The sequence below is a fragment of the Gigantopelta aegis genome, chromosome 8 (assembly GCF_016097555.1).
Source record: "Gigantopelta aegis isolate Gae_Host chromosome 8, Gae_host_genome, whole genome shotgun sequence".
Taxonomy (NCBI): domain Eukaryota; kingdom Metazoa; phylum Mollusca; class Gastropoda; order Neomphalida; family Peltospiridae; genus Gigantopelta; species Gigantopelta aegis.
In genome coordinates, this window is record NC_054706.1 from 51,510,933 (window position 1) to 51,525,163 (window position 14,231).

A 14,231-nucleotide genomic window follows, 5' to 3' on the forward strand; every position below is an offset into this window, starting at 1 on the left:
AAGCCTTGTCTAAGTCAGTTGAAAATAGATTAGCAACTACTGTTTAATCTTTTAAAATTGTTCAGTGATCTGATTGACATGATACTAAACAAAATGTTCCCTGTAAACATGCAGCCATTTTGGAAATTGTTCCCAATAAGAGTCATCTGGACCTAAAATGGCACCAATTTATGTCAGATCCAAAATGCTTGGACAGTAGGATCTGCTTTCAATCAGTTTTGATTCTGTGCCTATATCCAATGAGGTTCAAGAATGCTATCCTGGGCACACACACATACCAGCTATCTGGGCCGTCTGTCGAGGACATATTGATGGTTAGTAGGCAGCAGTTTGAGCGAGAAAAAACGGTGCAGTGACCCTAGATTCCCCACCCACGGAGCTGTTAAAAAATTTACTATGGGTGTGAGCCAGTGTTGGGATGTGAACCCACTACCTAGAAACTGTATTTCAGATGACTTAACTACCATAACTCAATATACACCGAGTATTCTACATCACGACTCGGCAAGTCCCACTCATAGCTGCACTTCCCCTGTGCTTGCTGTAACCTCACCGTGGTGCAGGGGTGTAACATTCTCTTTGAGAATGGCCAATACTGCACAAATCCCCTTGTTTTTTTTCCAAGATATAATTGAAATTTTGAGTAAAAGTCAGTATCTATCTGTGATATTTGTATTTTTGCACAGTTCTTTACACTGCTTTTATTTAAATTTTGAATTCTTATATTGATGTTGATCATCACTTTATTTGTTTGCATTACCACAGTTTGACACCCAATAGCCGATGTATTTTTCGTGCTGGGGTGTCGTTAAACATTCATTCATTCATTCATTCATAGCTGCACTTATGACATTATCTAAAACCATGTTAAAACATTTTTTTTTAATGGATTACATTTCATTACAAAAATAATTTGTGAATTATAATTCACTAATCTCTTTTTTTTTTAAATTCTTTAATTAATGAACAATTTTATTTACAAAATATATAATCAGCTGCAATCGTATGTGAAACCATAACCTATGTTTGACTGATCTAGGACTTGTAGTTTGTGAGAAAGAGAAAAATGAGATAAATGCAAATCCCTGCAACTGTCAAAAAAAGTAACACTATTACCTCCCCCTTTTGACTTCAAGGTGATGAAAAAAATATTGCCATAAATATTTCATCTATAAAATATCTATCCTTACATAATGTTACCTTTTGAAATTCAATTACCTATTTTGTCCTACTTCCAGCAGATGTTATAGCTAAAAACAAATGCCCTATCTATTGTATCATGAAGTATAAAAACAATGTGTATACTTCTGATAATAAACCACTTAAATAGTTTATCATTTACCACAGATAATCAAACGAAAATGGTTATTTTGACTCTAACACAAGTCGTATAGAATTTGCCAAACTTCTTGCTGTCGATTTCTCCGATGTCCACAACAAATAGGCGACAGACACTGCACCGACCCCTGCTGTGAAAAGTAAACCCCATCGGAGATAGCTGGAAACACTTGACTGACTGTCACTATCAAAATGTTGCATTCCAGGATCAGGGGAGGTAATTATCTGCGGTCGGACATGAGAAAGGACCTGAAAAACAAGTGTCAAATAATTGAATAATATACAACACATACCTTAGGATGTTAAAGGGTTGTTTTGTTTAACGACACTGCCAGAGTATATTGATTTATTAATCACAGGGCTTCTAGAATTTTAATAAAAATCCACTAGCCATAGGATCAGTGATTTAAAAAATGTACTAGCCATGATTAAAAATTCACTAGCCCTACTTTAAGTTAATACAATTTTACTAAAGAATAGTAATAATCAGATATATCACCTAAAGTGGAAGATTACTGTAACATTTGACAATTTTTTTCACTAGCTGTCAGGCAATGCAGTAATAATTATTTACTAGCCCAACATTGAATATCACTAGCCATGGGAGTGGGGCTACCATAATCTAGAAGCCTTGAATCATAGGTTATTGGATGTCAAACATTTGGTAATTTTTACAATCTTAAAAGTAGCAAGGGATCTTTTATATGCACCATCCCACATAAGACAGCACATACCATGGCCTTTGATAATCCAGCTGTGCTGCATTAGCTGAACCGTAAGATGTTATGCAGTTGCAGGTTTCATTAAAAGGGGTATTATTTATTATGATTTTTGTAAGTGTTGAACTGGTCAAACTGACCAATAGTTGTTTGTATTTTTTATTAAAGTTTTAGGTTACCCCTATATAATTTTTTTATAAGTGAACCAACAGAGTAGACTACTTTAAATGTTTCAATGTGTCGGTGGCAAACGTAACCACAAGAAGTAATGATGTCATAGCACATGCGTCGCTTGTCTCGACGCCATATTGTCATTACAGCGGAATAAATCCGATATCACCAACTTAACTTGTTTTTATATATTTCGGCCACGCCCATTTTCTGGGTGTGCAACATAAACATAACAGGTGCTAAACCTTTGCTCAAAATGTTTAAACTTCGCTTTGGATTTAAATAACTAAATTGCCCTGGAAATGCATCCCTTAGCATCTTTATTTCAACACAGACTTTTTGCGACCTGGGCTCGTATGCCGTCAGCAAATTTTATCTTGCCCTTTTTAGAAGTCTGTGATCCCACCCTTTACAAAAACCTGGAACCGCCCCTGAATTAATAGTAGAACTGAGTTGAGCACTATGTGTATTAAGCCTTTGTCAGTTGTGCTATGTGATTACTTACTTCCGTTGCGGCTCGGAATCCCGACTGTATTGCACCATTCATAAACCCACACCAAATAGTCGCCATCTCTGTACCAGCAAAATGAATCCTTAAAATGTAACCAAAAATACATTATACGGCAAATACTCTGCTTACTAAATCATGGACATTTCAACTGTGATTATGGCTGATGCACCAATATATCTATAAAATGCTAAAAAGAAAAATCTTGTGAACAAGTAGATTAACTTTTATTCTGCAAATAATATTTTGTTTGTTTAAAAGGATCAGACTTCAGAACCGTGACTTAATTTGGGATGTTAGAAAAACCAAAAAAAAACCCCATCATTTCTTCATAAATAATATAAAAATAAATATTCTATATCCTGTATTAGTTTATTTATTGGATCATCTAGAGTGAAAAATATAGGGGTGTTGCCATCCTGACTAAAATTCTTTTTTGAAGAATGCAGTAAAAGTATGATTGTCTGGTTATGAATTAACATTTTATTTAATCTCCAGTTAACTCTTAGAACAGAATCAATTACAAGTAAAACCAGAAATTGAGTTCAGCCAGAAATATAAATCTGTCAGACTGAGTCACATGCTTTACATTAAACCAAATGACAACCAATCAATAGTTTGTGAATGTTAGCGTTGGTCACTGTTGTTGAACACGGGGCCAATGTTAACAAGATCAGTATGAAAATGAACAATACACCACTGACTGAATTTGGACAAACAACAAATCTGTCAGGGCTTTAGATTGCATCAAAGTCCAGGCAATAAACATTGTGCCTAAATAATAATCAGCCTAAATTAAGTACAAACATGCTGACCTAAATATATTTCACCTCAAAACCACTGAAATATTAAGTTTAATTAGATTAAAATAACTAGAAATTCACTTCTTAATATTGACAACTCCACAGCAACTGTTAATGACAGTACTAAACTAATAAAGCAACCTTCCTGTGTTCAGAAAAGAGAAAAGTTCCTGTTGTGCCCAAATTATTGAGATCTAAAGTCCTGGGCCCCGTTCCACGAAGCGATCTTAGCACTAAGATCACCTTAGTACATAAGGTAGCTATGCACTTACCGTATTTTCCGGCTTATTACACGCACTGGTGTATAAACCGCACCCCTTGTTTTTAGACCAAGTTCCGACCTTTGTTCGTACATAAACCGCACCTTTAAATAATTGTTGATTGTGTTGCTTTCAGTTTCATTTCACCTAATGGGAAAGTTTCGTAAACAAAACACTGTTGACAAACCCCGCTATTTTTACGAAAATATGAACAAGAACTTGATAATGCTAATTTCGTAATCTTGCATTAGTTGCAAAGAAAAAAAAAATCCATGATAATATTTTATTTGTCCCAGTATGATTACAAAGCGTGAACCAAAAAAAAGGGGCACAAGTGAAAATTACTAGTAGATCTACTCACTCGATTGCAAAACACGCGTTTCTCTGTAACCCAACTAGCGTGCCATGTGCAAAAATTACATATTCAAACAAGGTCGGGTCAAGCTGGATATGTGGCAGTGAACCGAAACTAAGCACAGTCCTATCGATCGTTTAGTTTCAACATTGTTATATAACTTTTAAATGACGGCCTTTAAAATATATATTTAGTTGCCGAGAATTATATATGTATAATTACATGTAATATAACAAAATACATTATAACAATGTTATGCTCTGTATAAATTAGCAGGCTAATTAGATTGGAAATGTCGACATTTAATACAAACATTACAGGTACTCTGATTATGTGATTTTAATTCGCAAGTTTCATACTAAACTTAAATTTTGATATACAGTGTTCTCGCTGCTCCATTTAAGCGGGGCGCCCCACCCCGCTATTCCATTTTGCCGCCCTCCTTTCACGTTCCCCGCCCTCCTTTATTTTTGAGAGCCCCTCTTTATTTTCCAACACCTATCTCTGCTATTTCCAAATGCACTTTTTTCCACACAAAAAACAACGATCAGTCTGCACACTGGACATCAAAGGAAACAAGCTGCGTTGTGTACGAAAAAGCAATTGACGAAACATTTACGACAGTTACCGTAACGTAATTTAACAGTATTTTTAACAGCCTCTATTTTGTCCAATATCTGTATTCATTTGTATGTTTGATAGACACAATAAAAGTTATATTTTATGTAAGCAATGAAAACATTTTATTTTTTACGGATTCAGCAATCTCCGATTGAAAAAACCCCTCTTATTTGGCGCCAAATTTGTCACGTGATCAGAACGGTCATTCTGTCTTTTGTTTCCACTAACTATCGTTTGATATTTTGTCCTCAGTTGCAGATATAATTGGTTGAAACTGATGATTTTTACTTTCTGTTATTCTGTTTATTCAGCAGTTCTTTATAAAATATTTTGAGGGGACATGAACGCTTATAAAAACAACGGAAGTGGTAGTGTTTACCATTAAAATCATTTATCTTGAGTGCCAAATAATATATTTACAAAAACGAAACTACTTTTTATCAGCTGGCGATAATATTTTATCACAACGATTGATTCCTTCGATGAAGATGGAAATAACAAAAATGTATCTGACATTAGGAGATCACTTTACAAACATCTTTATTGTTTTTCATATATCTTGAAATCTTTATTAAAAATAATAATATTAAAACTTTGATCGGTCCAGCAAAACCGGAACTGCCCATGAATGTCAGACGGTTATCATCTTCGGTTCTATTAAAAGACGAGTTTTTTTTATAAACCCCTTTGCACTTTTTTTATAGGCAAATAAAGAAGTATGTCTTTTCTCAGTCTACCAACACACAACAATATGGTAACCAAACTACTCCCCCCACCCTCCCTTTTTTTTTTTTTTTTTTGCTTTTCATTTATTGATGTGGGTTTGGGTTTTTTGAAGGGTGTGGTGCCGAGCGGCCGCCCTCCTTTAATTTTCACTCAGCGAGAACACTGATATATTAATTAAAAACATTACAAACAAGTTAGAAACAGTGGCATTAAAGATATCAAGAAACTGTTTTGATGTCCTTGTTAAGGTCCGGCTTTTGCATGGCCATGACATTGTAATTGTATCACATGACATTGTTTAGGCTGCCACTGGCTTTTTATCTGCAATATCGAACATGCAAGTTGGGTGTGTTTACTACAAAGTATAACACTACTACTTTGTATAATATGAGGAAAGCTACTTCATTTCAGAACATCTGATTTGAGTGCGCTCTCGCCCATGGTGCCAATGTTAATATCCTTGCGACAACAGGAACAACCGGCCTTTGACATGTCCTTACTCTCTCTGATCCACGCATATTTTCGACACCACGTTTTGTTAAAAACACACTTTCCACTAGGCATGTTTAAATTTGAACATGTGCTTGCAAAAACTTCAAAATCTACGTGATTCCATGTTGTCTCGCCCGACTATTGTTTGCAGTTCTCAAAACGAGGCTAGTACGCTCGTCAATAATCAGTAAATCTCAGCTGAGGCATTCGGAACATAGCATTTGTCCCGGAATGGGCCCAGTACATTCGGGTCGCGGAACGTCGCAAGTGCTGGAATGAAACTGCGAACACGGAAGTAAAAATGCTAAATTTCTTTCGAGATTGTTCCGTAATTTCTGGTTAAAATGACGCGCTAGTCACACTGACATGAAATTCAAGCACTTTTCAAGCACTTTTTCCCAAAAAAGTGAAAATAAGCACTTTTCATTTCAAACTCCTAAATTCAAGCACTTTTCAAGACCGTGTGAACCATGGAGAATGAAAAAAAAAGCGTTCTGGTTTATATGCACAGCGGTTACCATAAAATTCATAAATAAGACGCACCGTTTTATAAACAGCACTTTGCAATTCACAGTAAAAAATGTAGCGGCTTATATGCTGAAAAATACGATAATGTGATCTTAGTGCTAAGATCGCTTCGTGGAACGGGGCCCTGGTTGATTAAATGAGATTGAAGCAAACCTTTCAAATGGTTCTCTGAGGTCTTGGTTGAAGTACTTCGTTGTCCCGGGAATCAGAGATTTCAGAAAACATCCTCCATTGAAGGGCTCCTTACTCCAATCTTTCTGCGAGAAGTCTATGAACTTTCGAACATTCGGTCCTAACACACTCTCCAGTAAATCTAAAATACTGTTCTGCCTCCTCGTTAACTGTTACAAAAGAAAATGTACCATGGATTCATAATATAAGGATGTTAAACAAACCTCCATTTATATTAAGTTTATGTTTCAAGTAAGATAATTTTTCATCTGTCATTTAGAGTTGCTGCTTTCAACCCAATTCCCTACTAAAGCATACACCTATATTGTTTTAAGAATTTAGTAACTGTATGTCAAAATATATTAACAAAAGTGATTAACTTGTACTACTTAAACTTGCTTTTGTCAAAATAAATAAAAATAAGAAGGTAAAAAAAGCAATGTTTTGGACGACAATTGCCTGCCATTTTACATATTTTATGTATACATATTGTCGGACAAAAATGTTAATATGATGGTCTTCGAATGGACAAAGCTCCCACCACAGGCCTCTGAAAATTGCAAGAATGCTTGTTTCGTTCCCACCCTGTTCACACAAATCTAAATTTGTGTAATCTATTTTTTTGTTCACGAGAACCATTTATTTAGATATAACTGGTTATGGAAAAATGAAATGAGTTACCTGGATTTATTTCTACGTAACTGATAAATGAGTCACGCAGATTTTCAATTCTTAGAGGCCTGCATCACTATTGCCCACTTTCAATGCGTCAGTTCCACTTTGATTCTGAATATATAACTAGACGATACTCACATCTTCCTCAAGACAAACAGCTGAAGAAAGAAATCCAGCCAGAGCAGGATTTCCGCGAGCAGACGTAGCATCATACACAATGCCCACAGGTCCTAGTTCAACGTCGTCTAACACAGACTGAAATCCAAACGTTCTCCAGTTTGGGCCATTGTTCATCCAAAATGCCTCGTCAAACGTAATCGCGAACTTGACAAGAAATGCAATGGGCACCGACCGTAAAAGATTCAGCTTTGTGGATGGGAGAGGTGGAGTATATTTAATTGCCGCTACAAATAAGAAAAACGAAACATTATTATGCTTTTTTCTTTTATTTGTAAGATTAGTTATCTCGATTCACTTTATTTAGTCAGCTACTCAGTGTATGTTCCAGTAATAATCACCATTTACCATCCAGTGATAATCACCATTTACCATCCAGTGATAATCACCATTTACCATCCAGTGATAATCACCAATTACCATCCAGTAATAATCCCCATTTACCATCTGGAACATTTAAAAAAAATATCTAACAATGTAGCTAAACACAACTACAACCAATTTTTTTTTTTTTTAGCGAGGAACATGATATGCTCGTCAAAAGTTGGTTGCAGTGTCCTAGTTATGGTACACAACACCATCCCAAGTTGTACTTGCATGCATGATTTGATTATCCTATTTGAACTGATAAGAAAAATATGCTCCGGAAATGAAAAGTTTTCAGACGAATATACAAAAAGACAGGACTACAAAGAGTACTAAAACCGAACTTCCTGAGCCATTTGAAACCAAAATGACTCTTGAAAACAGGTTATGGTGAATTTTTAAAGACATCTAAAATGAAATTAATTTTTTTTTAAATAAAAAATGAAACATTATTTTTAGAGATGAACAAATATATACAATTTTATGTTATAGCTTCAACTTACCAGCATGGTGAGGTGGTATAGCCATTACAACTCTCTGACACTGGACCTGTAGTCTGTTATCTGTGATCACCGTCACAGTACTGCCAGTCTACAACAAACAAGTATAACACAGTGCAAGACCTCTTTCCAATGACACATCAGTCCCACTCTAATTAAAAGATGAAGGAAGGAAATGTTTTATTTAACGACACACTCAACACATTTTATTTACGGTTATATGTTGTCGGACATATGGGTAAGGACCACACAGATATTGAGAAGAAACCTGCCGTCAAAACTTGATGGGCTACTCTTTTCGATTAGCAGCAAGGGATCGTTTATATGCACCATCCCACAGACAGGATAGTACATACCACAGCCTTTGTTACACCAGTTGTGGAGCACTGGCTGAATCGGTCCACCGATGGGGATCGATCCTAGACAGACCGTGCATCAAGCGGACGCTTTACCACTGGGCTACATCCTGCCCAAATTAAGAGATGAGTTTTGAGACATCTCCATCACCAACTGAGGAATTGTCATTGAACTCTCCGCGGTAATATCAGTACTGGTTGTACCGAGGGTAAAATGACACTGATGGATGGCTCAGTATGATTTCAATAGGTATCAACTCTGGCAGTCATGTTGGTCATAATACTGAATTCAATGCAGTATATCAAACAAATATTTTTCAACTTTCATGAAAATTAAAACAGAAGTATGGTCAGAATTGGATAATTCAACTCTCTGCTGAACTATGTGTAGTGAACACAAACAAGACAATTTTCCGTTAGAGCACGTGAATTCAACATTAACAATGCCAGAAGTAACTACTGAACACTCCCCGAAGTGGTCACACTAAGCCCACAGCTCAAAGCTAATGGGGAATGGCAGGTGTGTGGTACAGATAGCCACCAGAGACAAGCACCTGTCGCAGTTGGAAACAAGGACTGGGATGTGGAGGTGGATAGTGAAAGAAATTGAAAGATAGGATTTGCCAGATCGGGAAGAAATGAGATGGAATTCAAAGGAGAGAAAGGAAAGGAGGCAGTGGAATAAAAAAAGAAAGAAAAAAACAGAAAGACAATATTCACAAGTACTGGCCTGTGCTAAAACAGCAACCAAATCATAATAAGGTCATAGAAGAACCACCAGTGTAAATTTAGTCAACACGGCTGTGTAAATAGTGAACAGACAATTGGAAAATTTATGTGAAAGGTTATATTAAATTTGTATTTTGTAATATGTAACATAATAATAAATGTTTGTATTTGATTCAATACAAGGTGTAAGTCCTATTTTATCTTATGAATTTAAAAAAAATATAAAAGCATATTTTCATAGCACAGAATTCTCTTAAATCTTAACTTTTGTTTTTAACACATGGTCCAATGCTCCTTTCATACTGGGGTCCAAGGTTTAACAGGTCTGACTGAATTACTGTTTGCTTGAAATTTTTGTTTATGGTAAAGAAAATGAGAGAATCACATATACCCGCCTACACATGGGAAAGGCAAGGGGAGACTATCATATATACCAGCCTACACATGGTAAAGGCAAGGGGAGACTATCATATATACCAGCCTACACATGGGAAAGACAAGGGGAGACAATCATATATAACTGCCTACACATGGGAAAGGCAAGGGGAGACTATCATATATACCAGCCTACACATGGGAAAGGCAAGGGAAGACAATCATATATACCAGCCTACACATGTGAAAGGCAAGGGGAGACAATCATATATACCCACCTGAACTATGTGTGTGACTGGCTGGTTCATTCTGACATTCCTCTTTCCTATTTTATTCATTAGATGAGTTGCTAGCTGCTGTACACCTCCCTTAAGGAAAAACAAAACAACAACAACAATAATTAAAACAATGATAAAATCATATGAAAAGATTCGCTTATATATTTTAATAGCCTAAAGATAATTTAAAGAATTTTAGAGATTGCCCAAAAACCTTTGTTTGCCCTGATTTTGTTGGAGCCCCCCCACCCCTGCACGACCCAAACAAAAAAATATAAACCCCAAAACACCCAACAAAAACAATAGCTGTAGTGTGTGTACTACATAACTGAATGTTTCACTAATGTGGAAATGTTATCTATTTTGTTACATTTTTTATCGAGCCTAAAATGTACTCCCTTGTGGCATGATGTGTGCATGACATGATAGAGAAGGTATTAATATTAATATATGGAGTGCATTTTATATCATAAGCAGATATTAATAAAAATTGAACAAATAGGATTTAATTTTCTTTTATTTAAATTTTTAAAAAAAGGATGAAAAAGTAGAAAATAAATTATTGCTTAGAAAAGTAACTCGAGATAAAGGTTTATGAGAAGATCAGATTATAGAAAACACAGAAATCTTTATCAGTGGTCCAGACTGGGTTTTGCCGGTCAACATCACCGTGTGCTGGGAGACCGGCAATTATTTTGCGATTATACTTTATGATCAAATTTTATCCGGCAAGTTTCAATTCACCCCGGAATAATCTATACCCAGCCGAACCGAATGTCTGCCAGGAATTTCAGCCAATTTTGACTGTTTATTCTGTATTCTTTTAAGTTGAGAATTTGGCAATAAATGTTTACAAGCTCAGTGTACCTTTACGCGACACTCTCGACCGGTGTATTCTGCTGGTTGAAAGAAAATGTTCAGACCCCCTGCAGAGTTGATGTACTTGAGGAAGTACAGCAGGGTCATTTCCGACGGCGACAGACCAAACATACAGCGACACGCAGCATCCACAAGATCTTTACCATCTGTAACGGAAGGCAAAGAAAGGAATGTTCATATAATGACACCCAGCACATTGTTTTCAGATTTCCAACTACAGGTAACTTGACATTCCATCTGGAGAGATAGAATAATAATTAAAAAAATTGTTATGTATGATGTTCACCTCCATTTTTAACCTGTATTTTGAAAGAAAAAGTATGTAAAATATGGTACTGATGATTGGTTCTTTTCGTTTAATGATACCACTAGAGCACAATCATTTGTCCCCACAGAAAGAAATGTTTGGGTATGGTGCTATGAAACTGAATATTACAACCGCACTCAATAGGAGGTATGGGCAGCCTCCCACAGAAAGAAATGTTTGGGTATGGTGCGATGAAACTGAATATTTAAAATGACTGTGCTCAATGCAACCGCACTCAATAGGAGGTATGGGCAGCCTCCCACAGAAAGAAATGTTTGGGTATGGTGCGATGAAATTGAATATTTACAATGACTGTGCTCAATGCAACCACACTCAATAGGAGGTATGGGCAGCCTCCCACAGAAAGAAATGTTTGGGTATGGTGCGATGAAACTGAATATTTAAAATGACTGTGCTCAATGCAACCGCACTCAATAGGAGGTATGGGCAGCCTCCCACAGAAAGAAATGTTTGGGTATGGTGCGATGAAATTGAATATTTACAATGACTGTGCTCAATACAAACGCACTCAATAGGAGGTATGGGCAGCCTCCCACAGAAAGAAATGTTTGGGTATGGTGCTATGAAACTGAATATTTAAAACGACTGTGCTCAATACAACCGCACTCAATAGGAGGTATGGGCAGCCTTCCACAGAAAGAAATGTTTGGGTATGGTGCTATGAAATTGAATATTTACAATGACTGTGCTCAATACAACCGCACTCAATAGGAGGTATGGGCAGCCTCCCACAGAAAGAAATGTTTGGGTATGGTGCTATGAAACTGAATATTTACAATGACTGTGCTCAATGCAACCGCACTCAATAGGAGGTATGGGCAGCCTCCCACAGAAAGAAATGTTTGGGTATGGTGCTATGAAATTGAATATTTACAATGACTGTGCTCAATACAACCGCACTTAATAGGAGGTATGGGCAGCCTCCCACAGAAAGAAAATTGGTTAGGTTTAGGGTTAGGGTTAAGAAAATCATACATTTGCCAATTCTGACAGTTTTAGAGAAGAAACCCATAAGTAGAAATGAATCTTTTATATGCACCATCCCATAAAGAGGACAGCACATACCATGGCCTACCAGTTGTGAAGCACTAGCTGGTACAACAAATTGCCCAAAAGGCTCACTGACAGGGATTTACCACTGGGCTACATCATGCCCAAAGCAACTTTTGTTTTACTTAATATTAATTTAGAAGTGCCGCAGAATAAATATGATTTTCTACTTGTGTTTTTTATTTTGTAAAATATCAACTTCGACTAGTTAATTGATAATACAGACAGCTATTTTTTTCCATATTAAAAAATTCTCATGACAAAGCTTTATATTAACAATACCAAAACACATCGGTCATTAAATATCTGATGAGCATTCAAGGTTTAGGCCCATAAAACATTAGCAATTTGGCAAATTTGCTAAGAAAATATGTCGCATAATTTAAGTTTCATTTAGCCAAAGCAAAAATGGAGATAGATCCATGAACTACAAACTATTTATTACTTAGCTTTTTGGTGAATTAATAATAAAAAATATTTGCTAAATTAACTTTAATTCATATTTCGCGTTTGACAAGCGACAGCTTAAATCCTGAGCTTTAATCATACCTACAGTCCAAAGGTTCTCGTCCCGGTACTTCTCAAAAGTTATGCCGTCCCACTTGAGCGCTTCCACTGAGCCTGAAATATCAATTCCAACAAGTGTCTTCTTGAACTTTTCCAGCTGTAAATACAATATAAGAAAACAGTTACTGAATATATAATTGTCAGTCATAAACAGTGTTAGGGGTCATCGTTCTTATTTTATGCTACGTTAGGCCCAAAACACATCAGAGCCGTTTCTGTATGGTATGGTACTACTCAAAAAAGAAATGCAATGAATCAAATTTGAAAACACCCCCCACATCTCTGTTGGTGTGAACTACAGATTTGGCTACAGACAACAAAATAAGTGCTATATTTTGATAGTCCTCATTGAACCAATGGGAGAGATTTACAATACAAGTAATACTGAAAGAAAATGGCATACTTTAAAAAATATATAGTCAAACCTGGTCTAACGGTCACCTGTCTATAACGACCACTATAAATCCCCCAATGCATTTCCTTCCTTATTTGACCTGTACATAACGGTCACCTGTCCATAACGGCCAGCGGTCACTATTTTTCACCCAAAATCACAGGTTGAACCTGCTGTAACGATCACAAGAAGACATTTTTTGGTTTATTTTTTCTCCCTGGTTATGTCTTTACTTTTTCAATCATCTTAAAAAGTATAAATTAAATGTGTTTATATGGCCATGTCTGTAGCTTTGGGTTTATTTCCCGTCAAAGTAAAGTTCCATGGTGATTCGCCGGTTGTAATTGAAAAACAAACAGGCACTCAATAACGTCCGTCACTGGTGGTGTAATTCAATTGGTTCTCAGCGTCCTCACAGAACAGTAGACGACCTCCCACTGGCTGTATGTATGGTCACTATTGAGGTGTGATGTCAGGTGTCTGATGGTTTCTAGCCAAACATGATTGGTAATTAACATGAATTGCTGAAGTTGGCAGTCATTAAAGATACCCCATGTTAGGATTATTTAATGACTCATGATCTTATTCAGCTGTAATCAATGGTCATGTTCCACTGAACAATTAGCCGTGACATGAAACAAACGAGTTAAACATGCCACATGGGTAATAACCTTCAATTAAACTAAATATCTTCTGCAAGTCAATGTCAGCGTTTTAATATATGGGTTCTAAATTTTTTGAACCTGTATATAAGGGTCACCTGTCTATAACGGCCACTTTTGTCAGGTTCCTTTGGTGGACGTTATATACAGGTTTGACTGTATATGTATTTTTCAAGGGACTTTCCCTACATATGAATGCCATT

At 36.3% G+C, this 14,231-nt stretch overlaps 1 protein-coding gene across 1 annotated transcript in view; it reads right to left on the bottom strand.

Moving 5' to 3' along the window:
* Positions 1 to 795: 795 nt before the first annotated feature.
* Positions 796 to 14,231, bottom strand: part of LOC121379892 (probable flavin-containing monoamine oxidase A) — a 33,248-nt gene continuing 19,812 nt past the window's right edge. The window contains exons 4-11 of the mRNA XM_041508563.1: positions 12,955 to 13,069; positions 11,016 to 11,173; positions 10,149 to 10,238; positions 8,414 to 8,501; positions 7,506 to 7,771; positions 6,675 to 6,862; positions 2,734 to 2,821; positions 796 to 1,587 (exon numbers count right to left, since the gene is read on the bottom strand). Of these exons, the coding sequence (XP_041364497.1) occupies positions 1,366 to 1,587; positions 2,734 to 2,821; positions 6,675 to 6,862; positions 7,506 to 7,771; positions 8,414 to 8,501; positions 10,149 to 10,238; positions 11,016 to 11,173; positions 12,955 to 13,069 (1,215 nt within the window). The 3' untranslated portion in view covers positions 796 to 1,365. The remainder of the gene's footprint in view (positions 1,588 to 2,733; positions 2,822 to 6,674; positions 6,863 to 7,505; positions 7,772 to 8,413; positions 8,502 to 10,148; positions 10,239 to 11,015; positions 11,174 to 12,954; positions 13,070 to 14,231) is intronic.